Genomic DNA, 24,616 nt, shown 5'->3' on the forward strand with positions numbered 1-24,616 from the left:
CTGCTAGATCTGCCTATTTTTCAAAACTCTTAGAAGAAAATAAACACAACCCTAGGTATTTATTTGATACAGTGGCTAAATTAACAAGAAATAAAGCTTCAACTTCTGATGTTTCCAAAGAGCACAGCAGTAATGACTTTATGAACTTCTTTACTTGCAAGATTGATAATATTAGAGAAAAAATAATAACCATGCAACCGTCTACTACAGTATCGTGTCAGATAGTGCATTGTAGTGTCCCTGAGGAAAAATTCAATTCATTTACTGCTTTAGGAGAGGAAGAATTGTCTAAACTTGTTAAATCATCAAAATCAACAACATGTATGTTAGACCCTATACCGACTAAGCTATTGAAAGAAATGCTTCCAGAGGTCATAGACCCTCTTCTCAATATCGTCAATTCATCTTTATCATTAGGATACGTACCAAAAACTTTTAAGCTGGCTATTATTAAACCTCTTATTAAAAAACCACAACTTGATCCTAGAGAATTAGTCAATTACAGGCCGATCTCAAATCTCACTTTTCTGTCAAAAATACTAGAAAAGGCAGTATCATCACAGCTATGTTCCTTTTTAGAAAGAAATGGTATCTGTGAGGATTTCCAGTCAGGATTTAGACCGTACCATAGTACTGAGACTGCTCTCATTAGAGTTACTAATGATTTGCTCTTATCATCAGATCGTGGTTGTATCTCTCTATTAGTGTTACTGGATCTTAGTGCAGCATTTGACACTATTGATCACAATATTCTTTTAAATAGACTCGAAAATTATGTTGGCATTAGTGGAATTGCATTGTCATGGATCAAATCATACTTATCTGACCGTTATCAGTTTGTAGTAGTAAACGAAGACATGTCATATCGATCACAAGTTCAATATGGAGTACCACAAGGCTCAGTACTAGGACCGTTACTGTTCACTCTGTAAATGCTACCCTTGGGAGATATCATTAGGAAGCATGGCGTTAGTTTTCACTGTTACGCTGATGATACTCAGCTCTATATTTCTTCGCGCCCTGACGAAACTTACCAATTCACAAAATTAACGGAATGCATAGCTGATATAAAAAATTGGATGACCAGTAATTTCCTACTACTAAATTCAGAAAAAACAGAGATTCTAATTTTTGGACCAAAAACTTCTTCACGTAATAACCTAGAATATTGTCTAACACTTGATGGCTGCTCTGTTAAGTCTTCGTCGTCAGTTAGGAACCTGGGTGTGCTCTTTGATACCAATCTTTCATTTGAAGGCCATGTTACTAGCATCTGTAAAACCGCATTCTTCCATCTTAAAAATATATCTAAACTACGACATATGCTCTCAATGAAAAATGCAGAACAGTTAGTTCATGCGTTCATGACCTCAAGGCTAGATTACTGTAATGCTCTACTGGGTGGTTGTTCTGCTCGCCTGATAAATAAACTACAGCTCGTACAAAATGCAGCAGCTAGAGTTCTTACTAGAACCAGGAAGTATGACCATATTAGCCCAGTTCTGTCAACACTGCATTGGCTTCCTGTTAAACATCGTATAGATTTTAAAATCTTGCTAATTACTTACAAAGCACTAAATGGTTTAGCTCCCCAGTACCTGAGCGAGCTCCTAATTCATTATAGTCCTTCACGTCTATTGCGATCTCAGAATTCAGGCCAGCTGATAATACCTAGAATATCAAAATCAACCGCAGGCGGTAGATCCTTCTCCTATTTGGCACCTAAACTCTGGAACAATCTTCCTAGCATTGTTCGGGAAGCAGACACACTCTGTCAGTTTAAATCTAGACTAAAAACGCATCTCTTTAACCTGGCATACACATAATACATTACCAATTTATATTTTCAAATCCGTTAAAGGATTATTAGGCTGCATAAATTAGGTCAGCCGGAACCGGGAACACTTCCTATAACACCTGATGTACCCGTTACATCAGAAGAAGAATGGCATCTACGCTAATATTAGTCTTTCTGTTTATCCCGAGGTTCACCGTAGTCAGCCGGATCCGGGCCGTATCCAGGTGAGACCAAGGACCTGCACCTTGACACGACCACAACGCAGCCCTGAAGTATCAGCAGAGATTGAGTCAACTAGATCATCCACTGTGAGGGCCTCATCGACACGACAGCCACGACACAGTTCCTCAACAACCGTCCATACCGGCGTGATGAATACGATCCTCAATTGGATGGAACTGAAATAAATACTTTTAATGTTGCGATCCTATTGGACTTATGATAGCAACCTGAATTGTAACAAAGTACTGTTGGCCAGAGGAGAACTGGCACCCCGACTAAGCCTGGTTTCTCCCAAGGTTTTTTTCTCCATTTTAACACCAATTTGCCACTTGTCTGCCACCTGATGTCACCTGATGGAGTTTGGGTTCCTTGCCGCTGTCGCTTCTGGCTTGCTTAGTTGGGGACACTTGACTTGACATTTGATATTCAACAGTGCTTTGATCTGCCTGCATTGACACTATTCTTTAAGAGCTGCTGTGCAGCCAAACAATGTACCAGTTATCAATGTAAAGCTGCTTTGACACAATCTACATTGTAAAAAGCGCTATATAAATAAAGGTGACTTGACTTGACTTGACTTGACCAGCGGATGTCGCTAGCGTGTCACTGCTCCGCTGCTTTGCGCATGCGTAGAAGTTTCTCATTATTATGAGAAACTAAGTCATAATTACGAGAAAGTTTCTCATTATTATGAGAAACTAAGTCATTATTATGAGAAAGTTTCTCATTATAAGAAACTAAGCCATAATTACGAGAAAGTTTCTCATTATTATGAGATACTAAGTCATTATTACGAGAAACTTTCTCAATATAATGAGATACTAAGTCATAATTATGAGAAAGTTTCTCATTATTATGACTTACAGAATAATATTTTTTTACTCAATTGTGGCGGAAACGGGCTTCCATACTATACTGTCTCTAATCAAGCACGCTGCATTCCAGTCCAAATTCGCTGGCGGTTTCAGTCCGAATGCACCCTCCATGATCGTCTCTCTCTCTCTCTCTCTCTCTCTCTGTTACTTTCTCGATAGCAAACTTAACTCAGTCTTTTACTTTTATTCAGTAATTTACCGCTGCCACCATGTTATGCTTGCTTCTTACTGTTAATCACTTTAAATAAAGAATCTCACAACCGCATGCTTCTCAGTGCTTCTACTTTACTTCACGTGCTTGCGCATCTCAATGACATAATTTATACAGGACTCGCAAGTCAACCATACATGGTCTGTCACATCCTGCTGACCATAAATATAACATATTGTAACATCCTCCATGAAGAGATGCTGTGAATTTGGATTGTATTATAAAATATGAATTATAATATATTGCAGTTCTTCTTTCAGAAGGTTTTGTTCTGGTTGTCTGAAGCACATGTAGATGCTTCTGTTGACTTTGGTTTTTACATTATCAAAGGGAAGCACAAGCTCATTGTGTTTTATAAAATGTCTTGGTGTTCAAATGTTAAAGTCCCGTCAGCACGACTGTTTGGATCTTTTTTCTATCTGCAGGAATAAATTACTGGTAAAGAGATATTTTTAAATTAGCCTTCAGTTGTTGGATTAGTCTTTTTTAGTTAAGTTATTAAATTAGTCTGTTTGAATCTCTGTAGAGTTTGTGTTTGTAATTCTCTGTTTATCAGAAGGGTAATTGAAACCTTCGGCTCCATCTAGTGGCACATGTGAGTAATCGCCTGTTAAATGTCTTGGTTTTGTTGAGATGAGTTTTGTGTAGAGTTATGATAGCTGACAGGGTGGGTGAGTTTTCATTAATATGATTTTAATTGTGTTAAAATCATGTTTTACATGACTCATGTGTGTTTAAAGTAAAAGTCAATCTGGCGCTTTTTACAATCCAGATTGTGTCAAAGCAGCTTTACAGTGATAACAGGAAATTAATATCGCTAGAACAAAATGGTGTCATTGACCAGCTTAGGTAAATTCAGTATTGATTAATTCCGTTGTAAAAATCAATATTTAGTTTATATAATTTAATTTAGTTAATAATTTAGTTAATTCATCTATATGTGACAGTGTCTTTAATATTTGTTTTGGATTTTTAATATCTGTTCATTTATAAATACCGTTTTTTTTTTGTTTTTTTTTTTTTAAGATTGTTGCCCTTACCTGTTTGAAGAAGTGCGCATCAGGTGAACTGGGCTGGGCGAACCGAGCATCGCTGGTGACGTCATTGCCGTTGCTCTCCACCGAAGTTAATGGGAAGGATTGGCGTATCATATGCACGCAAAATGGGACTTTGGCGTATGTATTGCGCGCAATTGGAAAGTGTAAAGTCGTGTTATTTATACGCAGACTGATGAGAATGGGTTGGTTCAGCTCTGAACATGAGCAGCGACTCTCCTCCATCATCAGGAGATCAGACTGATCAACACTGGAGATGGATGGAGATGGAGCTACAGATGGAGCCGCTTGACTCTCAGTCCTCGAGACTTTCACACTCACTTCAGGTTTATTTGTCACTCTTTTGTGGTTTGTGGTTTCCAGCAGGTTTTATCTGATGTGTTTCATGTGTGTCCCTGTGGAGACCAGATTCACTGAAGCAGTAAAAGAGTCATTCAAACAAAGATACGCTGGAAAACTCAACAGATGGTGAGGTTTATGAATGAGAATTCACTTATATATTTATTGATATTATATTTAACTTATTATGATATTTAGTAATTAAATGGCAAATGTCATTCAAACTGAAAGACAAATGATGTGTACTGAGCCTTAAATTTGTCTCCATGTTAATGATGTTTGGATGATTATTAAGTTAAATCTTAAAGTGTAATTGATATTCTCACTGGTATAATAATTAATCAAAGAGATACATGCATTTATAAGGTAACCATGTGAACCGCTGCTGTTTGTGACCATCAGATGTCACTGTCCAGTGTCTTACTTTCACTTTCACTTTCACTCTCTCTCAGAGGAAGTGGGCGTCTCCGTCACATTCAGCACTTCATGTTAAACATGTAACCAGGAAAGAAACACTCAAAACTCATCTGAACACACATCGAGAGCTTCAGAAGAACTGAATCTACTGACAACAGAGAAGATCATTTAATAAGAGAGAAGAATGAAGATCATCTTGACTTTCACTCTGATGATGATTCCTGGTAAGAATCTGAACTAAAACAGCACAGATTTGATGAGGAGAGTCTTTCACTTCAGTTCATGATGTTGAATTGACTGTTTTTTTTTTTTTTTTGGAAATTTGAAAGTGCATCTCCGTTCCTTATCATAAATATATTAAGTGTTTTTTAATGCTGGTTTGTTGTAGGTGTCGTGAGCTCCATCAGTGTGACAGGATATTCAGGAGGAGGAGTCACGATCACATGCAAATATGATGAAGGATATACAGCATATATAAAGTATTTTTTGTAGAGGACAGTGGTCAGACTACACAGACCAAATCAAGACTGATGAGAAAGATAAATGGGTTCATTCTGGAAGATTCTCTCTGTATGACGACACAAGATCAGCAGTCTTCACTGTGACCATCAGAGATCTGAGAGAACTGGATTCTGACACGTACTGGTGTGGAACTGAAAGAGTTGGAAAAGATTTCTACACTGAAGTGAATCTGAAGGTTATAAGAGGTGAGTAACTGAGACCCTCAAACCCATGATGATCTCCACAACATCACCATACTCAACACTGACTGTAATTACTGCCGTTCACTCGTGAAACTAAAATATGTTAAAAAATCAATATCCAGGACAAATACAAAGTATTTTTATTGTACAATTTAAGATTTACAGTCAAAATAATTGATGCCAGCAGCAGAGTAGTGTGTGTGTGTGTCAGTGATTGAACATTCTTCATCATCATGCTGATATCTGGGTTTGTGTTCAACAGATCAACAAATCAGGAGTGTGAGAGGATATTCAGGAGGAAACATCATTATAAACTACAAATATGAGATGCAAGAAGCGAGTCCTTTGATAAACATCTGTAAAACTGCAGCAGATCAATGTTTCACTGTAATAAACTCTAACAGAGCAGCAGAATGGAAACAGGACAGACGATTCTCCGTTCATGATGACAGATCTGCAGGTCTCTTACGTGTGTTTATCAGAGAGCTGAATGAGAACGACTCTGGAGAATATGAGATTACAGTCAAAGTTTCTGAAGAATACAGTGTCTTCTCTGAGTTTAATCTGGACATCAGAGACGGTGAGACGCTTTCATTCATTTCTGTATTATTTGACAGAATCCATGAATATATCTGGTAATTGTAACACTGCTGCACTTGATTTGGATCTGAAACAGATGATTGTTGTGTGAAGAGCATCAGTCTATCAGCTGCTGCAGGAGGATCTGTGAACATCAGCTGCAAATACCCACAATCCCACATTAGTGATGTGAAGTTTCTCTGCTGGAGATCTGGAGCTGATCTCTGTGCTGAAGAGACGTCTGTGAAGGAGAGCAGAAGATGGAGTCCTGAGGGAAAGATCCAGCTGTATGATGACAGAGAAGAGCAGCTCCTGACGGGAAGAATCAGTCATGTGACTGAACAACATTCAGAATACTGGTGTGGAGTTCAGTCTGATCAAGGACACAAGAGCTTCATCACACGAGTCCTGATCGATGTTACAGGTGAGAAATGATGAAACAAACCAGCATCTGTAACACTTTAAGAAAAAAAAAAAAGGTCATCAGTTTGATGTTTGTGTGTGTGAAACATGTCTGATGGTTCAGTAATGAAAAACATTAGTATCTTTAAGAAATGTTTGTGAGTGAGAAAACACCCATATGTTCTGCTCCGTCTTGTTTTCACTGGTTTTACTGTGTTTCAGAGCAAACATCAACACCATCATCATCATCATCATCATCATCACTGTCATCAGTTGAATCTCCAGCGATCACATCTGTGTCTCCTGTAACAGGTACAAACTCTCTCTGAAACACAAACACACTCACTCACATTGACTCAGTTAAGTTGTATTTACTTAGAATTTTAAGTTTTTGGAGTTGTTTAATCATCCTCTGCTCAGATCTTGAGAGATTTAATTTAATTGTTTGCAGTTGATGTTTCAGTGGCTGAAATTAGATCAGTTATTATTTACAGTAGAAATGAATTTAAATGGGAATAAAGTCAACCGAAACATGGCTGAAACATTTGAAATAAAATAATTATTTACAACTGACATGAAAGAACAATTTAAATAAAATAATTATGGTAACACTTTATTTTAGGGTTTTTTAACTAGTTGCTTATTAGCCAGTTATTAGCGTGCATATTACTATAATATTGGCTATTTATTAGTACTTATTAAGCACATATTAATGCCTTATTCTGCATGACCTTATTCTACATTCTTAATCCTACCCAATACCTAAACTGAACAACTACCTTACTAACTATTAATAAGCAGTAAATTAGGAGTTTATTGAGGGAAAAGTCGTAGTTAATAGTTAATATGTGTTTCCTATACTAAAGTGTTACCATAATTATTTATTTGGTTGAATTAATAAAATTAGCCACATTAGGTTACATATACTTAATATTCCAAATACTTCATATTCAAAGTAATTAAAACTTAAATAAGTCACTTGAAATTAGTTCCCCCAAAAGTTAAGTTGAGTGAACAAAAAAAAAACATATTTTACAGGGAATGTTTGTACTGAAAACTTCACCTTCACCTTATGTTCATTAAGTTAATCCAACTAAACTTTATAAGTTCAAACAACATTAAATTTGTCAAGTTGAACATACTTAATATTCTACTTAAAGACAACTTAACTGGCTGTCAGTGCAAAAAGATAACTCAAAAAGATTAAGTTGAGTGAATGGATTTTTATAATTATTATTTTTTACAGTGCTCATTTGTGTGTGTGGTTCAGATTGAGAGTCTCTGGTGTTTTCAGGCTCTTCTCTGGTGGTCAGTGTGTCTGTGGTTCTGCTTCTGATCAGCACTGGACTCGTGTTCGTCACTCTCTGAAGGAGGTCTCAATCCCTTTAGATATGTATTTTTTGTTTTACTTTCTTTAAAACGATTTTGTCAATTTTCAACATTGATCAAACTGATACATTAACATCCATAGAGTCATAATTTTACAGTTATTTTCAGTTTTTCATGTAAGAATGTAAAAACAATTACCCAGAAAAATAATTATGAAATGTGATATGATGAACGCAGGTATAAAATTTCATTCACTTGTTTTTGATAGTGCTCATTCCTCATTTAAAAGATCTCACGCAACACCAGGAAACTGATAAATAATCTTAAAGGTTATGCTTAGACTCTGCAGAACCTGACATGTTGCAGAGAAAATGAATGCAAGATCTCAGCTAACAGAATTTTGTTCTCTAAATATTCAGTGTTGGTTCTGGGAACATAAAAAATGTCCAGTGTTCTTGACATTAGACGTACGTTTTTTTAAAGGTATAATGTTCCTCAAACATTCTTAATTTTGATGTAAAAAATTTACAAAAAAATTTTGCTATAAAATCAACATGAAGCATCTGTAACGTTGCAACAGTGTTACAAAATATTTATTTTCACATTAGTTGTAATGGAGTTTACTTATGACTGTATTACACTGGTTTAGGGTAGGTGTGTTCGCCTGGTGTGTCGGTCAGAACACAGGAGGCATGAATATGAATCAACAGTCTTTATTTAGTTCAGCAATGGTCAGCACAGTGAACAGCACAGCCAGACCACAGGGCATTGCTTGGTATTATCTTCACAATAATGATATGTGAGGTTACTGTACATGAGTAGGCATAGGTGTGGTCTGAAACAATTAACAATAATCACAATTAGTAACATCAACAACTTCAATCAATATAATAACCGGCATTTATACTATTAGCTTTTCATTGTAAACATGAAATTCTCTGCAGTAATACCACTTTTCACCGTTAGATGGCGCATGGCGCTCATAATTGGAATTATTTGCTGCGTCATCATTAATTACTCACCCTTATGTTGTTCCACACCCATAAGACCTTCATTCATCTTCTGAACCCAAATTAAGATATTTTTTATGAAATCCGATGGCTCAGTGAGGCCTCCATAGACAGCAATAACACTCTCTTTTTCAATGCCCAGAAAGCTACTAAAAACATATTTAAAACAGTTTATGTGACTACAGTGTTTCAACCTTAATATTATAAAGCGACGAGAATACTTTTCATGTGCCAAAAATAACAAAATAGTGACTTTATTCCACAATATCCAGTGAAGGGCGATTTCAAAACACTGCTTCATGAAGCTTCGAAGCTTTATGAATCTTTTGTTTCAAATCAATGGTGGAGCCATCGGATTTGATCAAAAATATCTTAATTTGTGTTCCAAAGATGAACGAAGGTCTTACGGGTGTGGAACGACATAAGGGTGAGTAATTAATGACATTATTTTCATTTTTGGGTAAACTAACCCTTTAATAACTATTGATGTTTCTACAGGGAGATTATTGCATATCTCATCACATTCTGTCTTACCGTCCACTCTATCAAATCTGCCATAAAAGTTGTTCAAATCGTTAATAAAAGTTTGGTTTTTACTTACAAAACTATCATCCTTTTCATTGGACATACCCTTTAAAGGGTTAGTTCACCCAAAAATGAAAATAATGTCATTAATTACTCACCCTCATGTCGTTCTACACCCTTAAGACCTTTGTTCATCTTCAGAACACAAATTAAGATATTTTTGATCAAATCCGATGGCTCAGTGAGGCCTACATAGACAGCAATGTCATTGAACTTCTCAAGATCCAGAAAGGTACTAAAAACATATTTAAAACAGTTCATGTGACTACAGTGGTTCAATCTTAATATTATAAAGCGACAAGAATACTTTTTGTGCGCCAAAAAAAACAAAATAACAACTTCTCAACAATATCTAGTGATGGCCGATTTCAAAACACTGCTTCAAATCTTTTGTTTCGAATCAGTGATTCGGATCGTGAGCATCGGGAGTTGGGGATAACATTAATCAGACTACACTGTTGAAGGGATATTTGTTTTTCATAATGTAGGGAAGAAAACTCTTTATTATATTTTTATTAAATCTGTGCATGTTGGACAACTGCAAGGAAGAACAGATACTAAATGGAGGGATAAGATCTCTATTTGTGAAGGAGTACATCCATCAAGGAGAGTGTTATATAAACCTCCTGTCTCTAAGCGATGTGGAGATTTTCAGTGGAGAGTACTGCATTGTGCTATAGCCTCAAATAGTTTTCGAAATGTAAAGAGATGGTTTTACTATGTTCATTCTGTAATGCTCATGATGCTGTTTTTCATGTGTATTTTGAATGTCAAAGACTTGGTCCTTTATTTGTAATACTTAGCCCGTGAAACAACAATGGCAGCCCCTACGGATGCTGTGTTTATGCAAGTGGTACATGGTGAGAAATAGACTTTAGGACAATATAACGTTGCGATCAAATTAATAATAATATAATAATGATAAATAATACACACACGATTATGTATTACAATGTTAAGCACCTTTGGCGATAGAAATGATTGTAAATGAGCATAAGCCCCGTACGGTCCGCCATGATGTGTGTTTACATCTAGCTACCACAATTCCTTGCGCTCAGGCAGTTTGGCATGACTTGCCTGGAACGCTACAAAGTCGTGAGTTGTGGTTTGAAGTCGTGACTTACGGGCTCAAAAAACTGCCTGGAACGCAGCATAAGATGTTGGTTTGTTGTAGGTGTCGTGAGCTCCATGAATGTGACAGGATATTAAGGAGGTGGAGTCATCATTATATGCAAATATGAGGAAACATATAAAGCAAATGCAAAGTATTTCTGTAGAGATGATCAGAGACATGCATGCTCTGACCTCATCAAGACTGAGACTAAAGATAAGAGGATTCATTCTGGAAGATTCTCTCTATGACAACACAAGTGCAGCAGTCCTGAAAGTGACCATCAGAGATCTGAGTGAACAGGATTCTGGGACGTACTACTGTGTGGTTAATAAAACTAGAGAACAAGATTTCTACACTGAAGTGAATCTGAAGGTTATAAGAGGTGAGTAACTGAGAGCCTCAAACCCATGATGATCTCCACAACATCACGATACTCAACACTGACTGTAATTACTGCCGTTCATAAAAGACACCATCAATATTTTATTTTACATTTTACGTAAGATTTACACTCATAATCTTGACTTGCATTCATAAATGTTGCAGTAAAGTGAGCAGATATGTGTTTATATTGAGAACAAAATGACAAATTATCTGGATTTGTGTTTAACAGATCAGCAAATCAGGAGTGTGAGAGGATATTCAGGAGGAAATGTTACTAATGTTACTACCATGTGAAATATTTCTGTAAAACTGCAGCAGATCAATGTTTCACTGTAATAAACTCTAACAGAGCAGCAGAATGGGAACAGGACAGACGATTCTCCGTTCATGATGACAGATCTGCAGGTCTCTTGTGTTCAGAGATCTAAATGTCGATGATTCTGGAAAATACAGAATTACAGTCAAAGCTTCTGAAGACTACAGTTTCTTCTCCGAGTTTAGTGAGACGCTTTCAGTCATTTATTCATTGTTTGACAGAATCCATGAATATATCTGGTAAGTCTAACATTGCTGCACTTTATTTTGATCTGCAATTAAAAATAATTAATTTCATATTACTACAGTAAAGCATTAGTGTGGTAATTTGGACACAGTATTACTACAGTGTTTTAACTGCAGTTAATGGTGTTCATCCAGTAACATTATGTAGTGTATTATTCAGTGTGAAATCATAGGCTTAAGTTCCAGAAACTCAAACAAACAGCTTGCAGATCTGTTTTCTAAGTGTCTGTGTATCAGCAAACATGAATTCTGGGTAGTGAGTCTGTGAATGACATCAGTAACAAGTGTCTGTATCATGAGAAAAGTGTCAAGTTCTAGGTGTGAAAAAAAAAGAAAAAAAAAAAAAACATTTAGAAATTCATTGTTTTATTGTTTTTTAAAAAAAAGTGATTGATTTATCTGGTCAGACAGATGTGCAGTAAACAGAGTTCAAGATGAACATTTACCATTTTTTATTTTTTTTTTTCTGTAAAGCTGCTTTGAAGCAATATTTAATGTGAAAAACAAACTAAAAATAAAATGATCTCACTCTTAACTTTTGTTTTCAGACTGTAGCATCTAGATTTCTGATTTAAAGGTGAAGTGTTTATTTTATGGTCATAGTGTCTTCAAACACAATTACAAATTACTGTTTTCAAACAAGTTTCAAACACTGATGACTATCATTTCATTGGTCAGACAAACTGATAGTCCCGCCCCAAAATCACTCCATTGGTTATTGTGTGGAGCTCAGTCAGACTGACCAAATAACCCATTTATATTATCAAGTTGATTTAATCTTTGTTTGTTTGTTTGTTTTACTGCAATAGACAATAAATAAATAATTTAGTCAGAGAGCCTTTACATTATACAAGGGGAAAACTATTAAATATCACATTGGGGGAAAAAGGGAAATAAAATGAAAGAAACAATAAATCTATAAAAACAATAAATCTAATCGATGGATCAGCTAAAGGTGCCCTAGAAGTGATATTTCACAAGATGTAATATAAGTCTCTGGTGTCCCCAGAATGTGTCTTTCAGCTCAAAATACCCCATATATATTTTTTTTATTATACCATATTTAACTGCCTATTTTGGGGTGGAATTAAAAATGTTCTGATTTGGGGTGTGTACACCTTTAAATGCTCGTGCTCCCCGCCCCCAAGCTCGCGACTCCATTAAACATTGCATAAATAATACTGAAGTTCACAATATAACTCTCAAAATGGATCTTTACAAACTGTTGGTGATGCAGCGTATCAGATCACGTAAGTATGGCATGTATTTTGTAGATGTTTGCCAACATTTGATTCTGAATGAGTTTGATAGTGCTGCACGGCTAACGTGGCTAAAGCTACACACTGTTGGAGAGACTCGATAAGAATGATGCGTTTATGAATGATACAGACTCTAATTCAACTGAACATCTTACCACCTATCCCCATCTCATTCAATTTAATTAAAAGCCCTTCCTTCATAACATATCATATGCCTTTTCTGTCAAAAATAAATAAATAAATAAAATAAAAAATGTTGCCAAGACATAATATTTACTTTTCTTTATAATGCTTTTCACATTTCATTCTCCAAACAAATTATAGGATCCATAGTTGTTCGTCCCTTACAAAAACCACTCTGATAAGGGGAGAAAAGTCCTCTGTTTTTCTATTTCGTATACTAACCTTTTAGTTATGATTTTCTCCATGAGTTTGCAAAGGTAAGATGTCAAAGCTATTGGTCTATAATTTTTAACTTCTGTTTTATCCATACCAGGAACCTTTATCCTTTCCCACAGGAACTATTACTGAATTTTTCCAACCAGTATCCTCCCTTGTTCCCATATTTTGTTTGTCCCATAAGTATAAAAATCACATTTTTTTTTTTTTTTTTTTTTTTTGCTACATCAGACAGTTGTTCAATCATTTTTTTATTGCTATTTTAAGTTCAAACAATGTGAACTTTGCATCAAGCAGACTCTCACTTATCCCCTTTATTCCCAGTACTTCTTTGTTTTCCTTAAATATCTTTGCTCTCCATGATACCTTTTCATTAGATTCTGAGAGCTATGTACTTTAACAAAGGTTTTTGCAAGCATTCCTGCTTTCTCTTCATTAGTTATTGCTTCCATACCATTATTTTTAAGCACAGGAAAAGAAAAGTCCCTTCCAATGCCTCCCTTCTTCCTAATCATTCCCCATATCTTACTAACCTGGATTCCTGTCCCGACATTACTGCAAAAATCTCTCCAATATATTTTCGTTTTGCTTGTTGTATAATTCTTTTAATTTCCCACAAAGTGTTATGAGTATTAAAGTCTCCACATACTATAATTTTGCCATTTCCCACCTCATATATACTATCAAGCATGTCTCTCTATAATTACTACCTTGTTGAATGAAAGTAATCACTCCAATTGCAGAACTACTATTTTTACGAACTGCTGTATAACCATGAATTATAAAATCAAGTGATGGTTTTAACCAGGTTTCCTGTATACATGTGATGTTTGGTTTAACAGATAATTCTTCTATGAAATGTTTTAATCTTGTCCATTGGCAATTAAACTTCTGACATTCCAATGTAAAATGGATAGTATCATCAATGCCCTCCTCCTCCACCACATGTTGACAGTGTTTCAGATATCTCTGCTGTTAGTGCTGCATTAATTAATTCGACTGATAGCTTCTCTATCCCTATAGGTACTCTTCTGCAGCTTTTGTGATTATCTTGATTCTCTCTGTTCTACTGTTTATTTGTGCTGAGCAGCTGATAATCTTCCCCTTTGTGGTCGTGTTTAATTTAAAAATGGCGGATTTGAGCTGCTCTAGTTTTGACATCAGATGCCAACTGTTTCTGTGTGTCATGTGTGTAGCACCAAAAAACCTTTTAGAAACACGACCACGAATGATTTGGAGGGCAACAGTGCCAGATTAGCAGTCAATAAGCTTTAGCTTTAGAAGATTTTTATTTCACAATGAAAATCACAGATCCACTTTCATTAATTAAAGAAAAGAAAAAAATGTTGCATTGGCTTGTAGTCACCAGCAGGTGGTGCAAAGAACACGCAAAGTATGACATCTTCACTGGGACAGACTTATTTATACTGACAATATTTATACTGCATTTCACTTAAGCTCCAGCACTGATCTATCTTGTACTTTAAACTTGACATTGTGCAGTAGTAAATACTGTTAAATTATGTTCATCATTTGTAAGTCACTTTGGATAAAACCATCTGCTAAACAAATAAATGTGACTCATGACACTCCTGTCAATCATTCAGAGCTCCACCCACAGAGAGACGGATCAAAGCTGTAAAATAATTTGCCATTTGTCCAAAACACTATGGCTCCTTCATCACATACTGAAAAAAGAAAGACAGAATTAGAGAATGAATACATTAATATTTAATACACTTTAACTCCCGGGTTGGTATAAAATGACTTGAGTTACTTTATCTTAAACAGTAAATTATATTTAGCGTATCAGGTCTTCATCATTAAATCATAGTGTGTTGACCCATCACACCACAAACTATAATAATAACTATATTAGCATCTACAACAATAGATGCTTACAATAAAGATAAGATAACCACAACAATAGCTATATTAATGTCCACACCAGTGGACGGTTTTCACGTTTAGTTCTGTTTAGTTTCTGTCTGAATGGACTTTCAGTTTGTTGTCTTTTATCACGTGTTCCTTTGTTCTATGTTCCCATCACAATCTGTCACCATGGACACTAATCATCATCATCAGCTGTTCGTCATTTGAGTTAATCGTCTGTGTCATTATATAAGTTGTTCCCTGTCCTGCACTCCTATGTGTTTACACTACCTGCCTGCCTGTCATTGTTGGAGTTTGATATTAAACAAGCACCGTTACAACGGTACTGTAAAGATAACTATAACAATAATTATATAACCGTCCAAACCAATATATGATAACTATATTAGCGTCCTCACCAATGAACAAAACTATAACATTAACTTTGCATTACATTTTCATAAATAAGCTCAGTCAGCTCAACATCACCAGCTTGACGTCTCACATGATGAAGTATGGATTGAATCATCTTTGTAATTAAAGAAAAAAACAGAATATACACAAAATACATAACTATATTAGTGTCTACACCAATGGAAGATAACTATAACATTAACTTACTGTTAAATTTTCATAAACAGGTTCGGTCAACTCAACATCAGAAGCTTGACGTCTCGTATGAGAAGGTCTGGAACGATTCATCTTTGCCATCGTTGCCAAAAACAGAATATACACAAAATAAATAACTATATTAGCGTCCACACCAACTGATGATAATTATAAAATTAACGTACCGTTATATTTTCATAAACAGGTTCATTCGACTCAACATCAGAAGCTTGACTTCTGTCAGGATGAGGTCTGGACTGATTCATCTTTGCCATTAAAAGAGAAAACAGAAGGAATAACTGACACAATATAAAGTCACAACAGCATTCAGACTTTCAATCTTTTCATTAGTACATTTCCCTGATCAGTAAACTAACCATAACCAAACTCATTTTTTTCACCTGAGACTCCAGTGTGTCATTTCTCTTTTTTATCCTGCTTCTCCTTAAAAACAATATGGGAAAATATTTCAAATATCTTCATTGGTCAACTTTGTGTAGAATTATTCTTATTCATTTCTATGATGAAAAAAATCTACAATACAGTTAAATACCTGCAATAAAATATTACAAACAGCGTCTTACCAAACGAGCAACATCGTAAGGACAACTGCAGCTCCACAAACCACTCCAATGGACATGTACAATATCACCAGACGTTCTACAAAAAAAGTAAATTAATTTGCATCACTTTAGAAAGAGTAAAGTAAGTATATGAGCTGCTCTACCTTTAACAGTCACAGTTACAGCGTCTGATCTCTGAGATCCATGTTGATTGTGAGCCTGACAGTAGAAGCGTCCACTCTGTAGTGCACTGAAACTCTGTCCAGATCCAACAGCTGAGCTTTCATTCTCCTTAAACCAGCTGAAGTTCAGAGCAGGAGGGTTTGAATCACTGCTGCAGATCAGAGTCACTGAATCTCCTGACACTATTTCACCAGATCCGTTTATCAATACTGAAACGTTCCTGGGAGGATCTAAAACGGATACAATTGAAAATTATCAATAAATATTAGAAAACTGTGGATTTGTTAACAATGTGCAGACATTCTTTGGTGCATCTAAAAGGACAAAATCAAAATCAAGTACAAATGAATCTGTACTCACACATGACATTGAGCTCAACAGCAGGAGAGGTGTGATTGTGTCCGTGTACCCCACAGCTATATTTGCCTGCATCCTCACTTCTGACTGACTGCAGCAGGAGTTCATTGTTTCTGTCTCTTCTCTCAGTTAATGGCTGTGAGTTTCTGTACCAGATGAATGTTGCTCTGTCAGTCAGAGTGCAGCTGCTTTTACATGTCAGACGGACTGAATCTCCCTCTGTCACTCTCTCAGGAGACTCCACCTGAAGATCTGAACACAACACACACATTATATCTAGTGCTGCTGTCATACACTGATTATTATTCAACATAATGTACAGAAGAAGAGAGAAACCTCATGAAAGTCACCTGTGACAGTAAGAGTCACTCCTGGATCACCAGTCCATTTACCATCAGGTTTATCAGTGATGAATCTGAAATAGTACATGCGTGAATCCTCCAGTGTCACATGACTCAGTCTGATGGTGCAGTTCTGCTGTTTATCTCCCAGATACTGAAGCCTCTGACTGTATTCAGTGTCATTAGACAGATCTGGATGCTCTCCATTATCTTTTTCCAGTGTTTTGGTCCAGAACACTCTCATGATCTGATATCCAGCAGGGTATGTATAAGTGCAGCTCATTTTCACTGATGAGTTCTTTAGTGCACAGATGTGTGAAGGACTGTAACTCACACCCCAATCAGCACTAGAAACCCCTGAAACACAGAATTCATAGAGTGAAGAAAACAACATCTGCTTTTGTACAAAGAATGCTGGGGAGGGAAATTGCTTACAGTTTCCTCTTTAGTCATTCACTCACCGTGAATCATGAGCAGAAAGATCAGAGGAAGAGGAGGAGCCATTCTGACTGACATCAGAGCAACACCTACAACAAATGAACAGTGGCTTATTTCTGCTGTCATGAATCAGAAGTTTTAAACTTGATTTTAGTGTACTTTTTGTATGATAATACATAATAAGCATGTAAATATTATCATTAGTTCACTGCCTGTGTCGGTGGTGGTGTTTATTGAGGTTTGGTTTAGAAATATTGTGGTTAAGCTACTTTATCACACATTCTCCATTTTCTCAAGTTCCTTTTTTCTGGCTAGTGCAAATCGAGCCCCATCTACAATGCAAAGTGAACCTTATACACACAACAAAACACACACAATCCTGCTCTAATCGATGATCAATAGTCAGCATTTGCAATTGTTCTATTACATCTACAAGCAAAACATGGCCAAACACTAAACACTTACACAACCACTACAATAAAAGAAGCAGAAAAACAAAGGCTAAAGAAAAATCTATTCATTTTATCATGCTTGTCCTCAAATAAATGTCTTTCCTGTTGAAGACCAGCTAGAATTTGAAACACCGGTTTATGATGTAATAGTAATCCACGATAAAGCATTTTAACCAAAGCTGTATTTACTGTCTGAGCTCAGAAATCGTGTTAAATATAATTATAAATAATTATTAAACAACATTTTATTTCCAAAAATCAGACCAAACAGTGTGTTTAGATCAGGGGTTCTCTACTCTTTCCTGCAGAGTTTTGCTCCAAATCTAATCAAACACAAGCTAATCGAGGTCTACAGGTCTACTAGAAAGATATAGGCAGTGAATTTGATGAAGGTTGGAGCTAAACTCTGCAGGAAAGTGGATTTCGAGGCCAGAGTTACATCTTAATATACTGTATATATCAGCTCACACCCCTTCATGTTTTCACATTTTCCACCGTATGCTAAAATACTTTCAATTTTCATTCCAATCTACACTCCATACCCCATAATTACAACACAAACAGCAGCTTTGTACATTTGTCAAATTCACACCATTAAAAAAATATAGTTAATTTAATAGAAAGCTATTTGATGGTAATGAATCTAAAGAACGATTAGTAAATGATGCTCTTACCTTTTTTGCCAGCACTAAAATGACCAGGTTGAAACAGCACTGGGTTTCTTATACTCTGAAACGCATGTGGTTAACACCTTATGTTTTAACATGTGGTCTTATCTATGACACTTCACTTAGTGTTGGTTTAGTTTATCAAGTCAGAAGATTAACATCACAGAGAACACATCAGACTAAAGACATAAAATAAAAGTTAAACTGAGATAAACTCTACACCGGTTCTCAGAGATGCTCATTTTATAATGTTTTCAAACTTATCTGCATCTTCCTAAAGAACCAATAATATAATTTCTTCATTGTGCTTTTGATAAACTTTGACTAGAAATTTGGTAATAAACAATAAGAACTTGCTGATTAAGTACTAGAATATTACAGATGCTTCCTCTGAATGTCTAAACATCAATCTTATGAGATCTTCTACGCTTATTTTTCTAATAGTGGCCGTGTGTCCCTTCATAGTGTCTGATTCTCTGTTGTCTCTAAGTCTAAATATGGTCATAGATACAGTTTTTTATCCATATATTTGTATTTAACTTGTCCAACTTCGAACTAGCAGCATCTTTCAGTGTGACCCTTGTGAGAGACGGGTCGTTTCCGAAATCATCCCCTATACCCTTTCACTATTCACATTTTAAAAGCACTGGCATATAACTTTCCTCCCATCTTGTATATTTTTTTTTTTCATTACCATGTCCCTTTAGGTGATCAGAAGAAGTAAGCAGTAAACCCTAGGCCTGTTAAAATACTCACACTTGCGGTCTTTGCACTTGAGCCCTTGTCTACTTACATGACGTATTTCCTGTATTTGGTCCAAGTGTTCAAATAGATGTGAAGACTGCAAGTGTGTGTAGAGCTTTTGATAACCTGATGTACAAATGCAAGTGTTTACACAGTTTTAATTTGATTACAATATCTAATTTAACTTAGTTTGGAATGTTTTCCTGAACATTTTGGAGAACGCAAGTTCCCAAACATGATGCATGATGGGATACACAAAGCATATTTGAGTGTTTGTAAAGGGCACTGAGTGCTGACGTTTTTCACATCTGGGACAGTCTTGCGCACTTCCTGTCACATGCAAACGCTCTCAAATAGCCACAACCTCAAGAGTGGGTGTTTGGACAGGCCCACCGTAGTCCACTTAAAAGAGTGAATAAAGACGATTGAGCACCATTTTCTGTACCAGTCACCATTCTATTGTACACTCATTATTGCGGTGCATTATGGGATTGAATTAGCACTCTCTTTGCCACTACAAATGTCTGTACCCTAAAATAGTGCACTATAAGGGTGAAGTTGCTTCCTCTGGCTGAGGAATGATTTCAGAACACATCCATGGACAGATGAGTGGTGATAGATGATGCTGATGAACTGTGAATATCTCAAGGAGGTAAAAAATATCTTAAGAATGTCTATATAATCAAAGACTATAGAATAACACAAGACATGTCACTCGTATTGTTTTGAATAGGAGAAAGTGTAACGCGCAATATGGTGGAATAAGTCCCGCCTTCAAAATAAGAGCCAATCGCTGACTGGTAAAGTCATCGCGTCACTGCAGCAGCCGTTAGAAGCACCGGTTTCTATAGAAACAGTCAGACGCGCGCCTCCGAAATGAGGCACAAGAGACGCGCATTTAGGTCTGCGCATGTGCATTAGCTTGATCTAGCCTAAAAAAATACAGTGTTTTTTTGTCATGATTCGAGCGTTTGGAAAAAACTTTATGAGACAGATGTTGTCAGATTTCATTGGTGATTTCAAATATGAAATTTAATCCAAAGCTTGGCAAACAGCTTTGGAGAATTTGATGTTTCCCCATTCAGAGAGACAGGAGTTGCACTTGCATGCCCGAGAGGCGTTTCAAAGATGGCCGCCGAGTGAAATGACTTGTATTAAAGGGACTTTGATATAATATCTACAAGCTATCCGTTAGCATTCCCAATCATCTCAAATGACATTTGTTTGGCTGACTGACACACACAGACCTGAAGTACCAGCTCTTTAAGCTCACATGCAGCAGATGTAGATGAGGAAACATTTGGGTGAACCAAGAGTAATATATCTGAAGTTCTTCCTGTAGAGGGCGCTAGCGCTGGGATGCTCTATTCATTTATTATGATAAGACTAGTGATGTGAGAGTTCATTTATGAAATGATTTTGCACACCGAGGACATCTGCTGACCAAACAAAGACAAAGCTGACAAGCAAAGGAAAGACAGGCTGAATATTCTTATACGATATCCTTTACAATTTTCATAATATGTACAACTCAATGTGATGTTTTGTACATGCTGTGTGTACACTAGAGCACAGTGTATTTTTTTAAACCAAACAAATTTATTTCAAAAAAAATGTTGACACACACACACACACACACACACACACAAGTACAATCTCATTTTACTTAACATATACACATAAATTGTACGAATATGACTCATATTGATGAATAAAAATGCCTATAGGGAAAGGTCCGAAACTTTTGTTAATACAGTAAAATTGGTAAGTAGCTAGGCATGAGCCACTACAGTAATTTAAAAATATACAAAATAACACAAAGTGAAATGTGGCATTTTGGGGTTACCATGGTAAATACACAATACACACCAACTGATGATAATTATAACAATAAAGGGTTAGTTCACCCAAAAATGAAAATAATGTCATTTATTACTCACCCTCATGCCGTTGCACACCCGTACATAGAGATGGCCGATTTCAAAACATTGCTTCATGAAGCTTCAGATCATTATGAATCAGCGTTTCGAATCAGTGGTCCGGAGCGCCAAAGTCACGTGATTTCAGCAGTTTGGCGGTTTGACACGCAATCTGAATCATGATTCGACACGCTGATTCATAACGCTCCAAAGCTTCCTGAAGCAGTGTTTTGACATCGGCCATCACTATATAAGTCGTTATTTTTTTTTGGCGCACCAAAAATATTCTCGTCGCTTTATAATATTAATATTGAACCACTGTACTCACATGAACTGATTTAAATATGTTTTTAGTACATTAATGGATCTTGAGAGAGGAAATGTCATTGCTGGCTATGTAGGCCTCACTGAGCCATCGGATTTCAACAAAAATATCTTAATTTGTGTTCCGAAGATGAACGAAGGTCTTACGGGTGTGGAACAGCATGAGGGTGAGTAATAAATGACATTATTTATATTTTTGGGTGAACTAACCCTTTAACGTACCATTACGTTTTCATAAACAGGTTCATTCGACTCAACATCAGAAGCTTGACTTCTGTCAGGATGAGGTCTGGACTGATTCATCTTTACCATTAAAAGAGAAAACAGAAGGAATAACTGACACAATATAAAGTCACAACAGCATTCAGACTTTCAATCTTTTCATTAGTACATTTCCCTGATCAGTAAACTAACCATAACCAAACTCATTTTTCTCACCTGAGACTCCAGTGTGTCATTTCTCTTTTTCATCCTGCTTCTCCTTAAAAACAATGTGGGAAAATATTTCATATATCTTCATTGGTCAACTTTGTGTAGAATTATTCTTATTCGTTTCTATGATGAAAAAAATCTACAATACAGTTAAATACCTTCAATAAAATATTACAAACAGCGTCTTACCAAACAAGCAACATCGTAAGGACAACTGCAGCTCCACAAACCACTCCAATGGACATGTACAATATCACCAGACGTTCTACAAAAAAAGTAAATTAATTTGCATCACTTTAGAAAGAGTAAAGTAAGTATATGAGCTGCTCTACCTTTAACAGTCACAGTTACAGCGTCTGATCTCTGAGATCCATGTTGATTGTGAGCCTGACAGTAGAAGCGTCCACTCTGTAGTGCACTGAAACTCTGTCCAGATCCAACAGCTGAGTTTTCATTCTCCTTAAACCAGCTGAAGTTCAGAGCAGGAGGGTTTGAATCACTGCTGCAGATCAGAGTCACTGAATCTCCTGACACTATTTCACCAGATCCGTTTATCAACACTGAAACGTTCCTGGGAGGATCTAAAACGGATACAATTGAAAATGTAGGAAAATTGTGGATTTGGATGTGAACAATGTGCAGATGATCATTAACTCACACATGACGTTTAAAGTCACAGCATCAGAGTATTTCACTCCATGTTCATTGATGGACTTGCACTTGTATTCTCCACTGTCATCAGAGCTGATCTTTGAGATGCTGTAGATTCTTCCAGATCCTACAAACGTTCTTCCTTTAAACCAGCTGATTTCTGCAGGAGGGTTTGAATCACTGCTGCAGCTCAGAGTCACTGAATCTCCTGACACTATTTCACCAGATGGACTGATGGACACTGAGACGCTCTTTGGTGCATCTAAAAGGACAACAATTAAATCATCTCATTCAAACACAATCTCTAGTGTTTTTTTTTTGTGTGTGTGTGTGTGTTTTTCAAAGTACAAATGAATCTGTACTCACACATGACATTGAGCTGAAAAGCAGGAGAGGTGTGATTGTGTCCGTGTACAGCACAGCTATATCTGCCTGCATCCTCTCTTCTGACTGACTGCAGCAGGAGTTCATTGTTTCTGTCTCTTCTCTCAGTTAATGGCTGTGAGTTTCTGTACCAGGTGAATGTTGCTCTGTCAGTCAGAGTGCAGCTGCTTTTACATGTCAGACGGACTGAATCTCCCTCTGTCACTCTCTCAGGAGACTCCACCTGAAGATCTGAACACAACACACACATTATATCTAGTGCTGCTGTCATACACTGATTATTATTAAACATAATGTACAGAAGAAGAGAGAAACCTCATGAAAGTCACCTGTGACAGCAAGAGTCACTCCTGGATCACCAATCCATTTACCATCAGGTTTATTAGTGATGAATCTGAAATAGTACATGTGTGAATCCTTCAGTGTCACATGACTCAGTCTGATGGTGCAGTTCTGCTGTTTATCTCCCAGATACTGAAGCCTCTGACTGTATTCAGGGTCCTCAGACAGATCTGGATGTTCTGTATTTCTAAGTTGTGTTTTGGTCCAGAACACTTTCATGATCTGATATCCAGCAGGGTATTTATAAGTGATTCTCTGTTGTCTCTAACTTTAAATATGGTCATAGATACAGTTTTGTATCCATATATTTGTATTTAACTTGTCCAACTTCGAACTAGCAGCATCTTTCAGTGTGACCCTTGTGAGAGATGGGCTGTTTCCAAAATTGTCCCCTATACCCTTTCAATATTCACAATGCAAAAAGCTTTGGCATGTAACTTTCCTCCAATTTCTTTTTCTTTTTTTTTTTCTCCATCACGTGTCCCTTTAGGTGCTCAGAAGGAGTAAGCAGTAAACCCTAGGCCTGTTAAAATACTCACACTTGCGATCTTTGCTCTTGAGCCCTTGTCTACTTACATGACGTATTTCCTGTATTTGGTCCAAGTGTTCAAATAGATGTGAAGACTGCAAGTGTGTGTAGAGCTTTTGATAACCTGATGTACAAATGCAAGTGTTTACACAGTTTTAATTTGATAACAATATCTAATTTAACTTAGTTTGGAATATTTTCCTCAACATTTTGGGGAACGTGAGTTCCTGAACATGAAGCATGATGGGATACACAAAGCATATTTGAGTAAAAGTTTGTAAAAGACACTGGGTATTGATGGTTTTCACATCTGGGACAGTCTTGCGCACTTCCTGTCACATGCAAACGCTCTCAAATAGCCACAACCTCAAGAGTGGGTGTTTGGACAGGCCCACCGTAGTCCACTTAAAAGAGTGAATAAAGACGATTGAGCACCATTTTCTGCACCAGTCACCATTCTATTGTACACTCATTATTGCGGTGCATTATGGGATTGAATTAGCACTCTCTATGCCACTACAAATGTCTGTACCCTAAAATAGTGCACTATAAGGGTGAAGTCGCT

At 36.6% G+C, this 24,616-nt stretch overlaps 1 protein-coding gene and 2 long non-coding RNA genes across 3 annotated transcripts in view; 2 read left to right on the plus strand and 1 right to left on the minus strand.

Annotated features, from left to right (window-relative positions):
- LOC127500450 (B-cell receptor CD22-like) overlaps positions 1 to 24,616 on the minus strand; it is a 101,791-nt gene that overhangs the window by 26,584 nt on the left and 50,591 nt on the right. The window contains exons 9-10 of the mRNA XM_051871550.1: positions 16,102 to 16,168; positions 15,910 to 15,990 (exon numbers count right to left, since the gene is read on the minus strand). Coding sequence (XP_051727510.1) covers positions 15,910 to 15,990; positions 16,102 to 16,168 — 148 coding nt within the window. The remainder of the gene's footprint in view (positions 1 to 15,909; positions 15,991 to 16,101; positions 16,169 to 24,616) is intronic.
- On the plus strand, positions 10,702 to 12,120 carry LOC127500867 (uncharacterized). Its single transcript, XR_007926456.1, has 2 exons — positions 10,702 to 11,022; positions 11,254 to 12,120. It is a non-coding gene; the product is annotated as an uncharacterized LOC127500867 (long non-coding RNA).
- Positions 16,831 to 24,616, plus strand: part of LOC127500827 (uncharacterized) — a 69,130-nt gene continuing 61,344 nt past the window's right edge. The window contains exons 1-2 of the long non-coding RNA XR_007926449.1: positions 16,831 to 16,859; positions 23,192 to 23,314. This is a non-coding gene — a long non-coding RNA (uncharacterized LOC127500827). The remainder of the gene's footprint in view (positions 16,860 to 23,191; positions 23,315 to 24,616) is intronic.

This window comes from Ctenopharyngodon idella, chromosome 1 (assembly GCF_019924925.1).
Source record: "Ctenopharyngodon idella isolate HZGC_01 chromosome 1, HZGC01, whole genome shotgun sequence".
Taxonomy (NCBI): domain Eukaryota; kingdom Metazoa; phylum Chordata; class Actinopteri; order Cypriniformes; family Xenocyprididae; genus Ctenopharyngodon; species Ctenopharyngodon idella.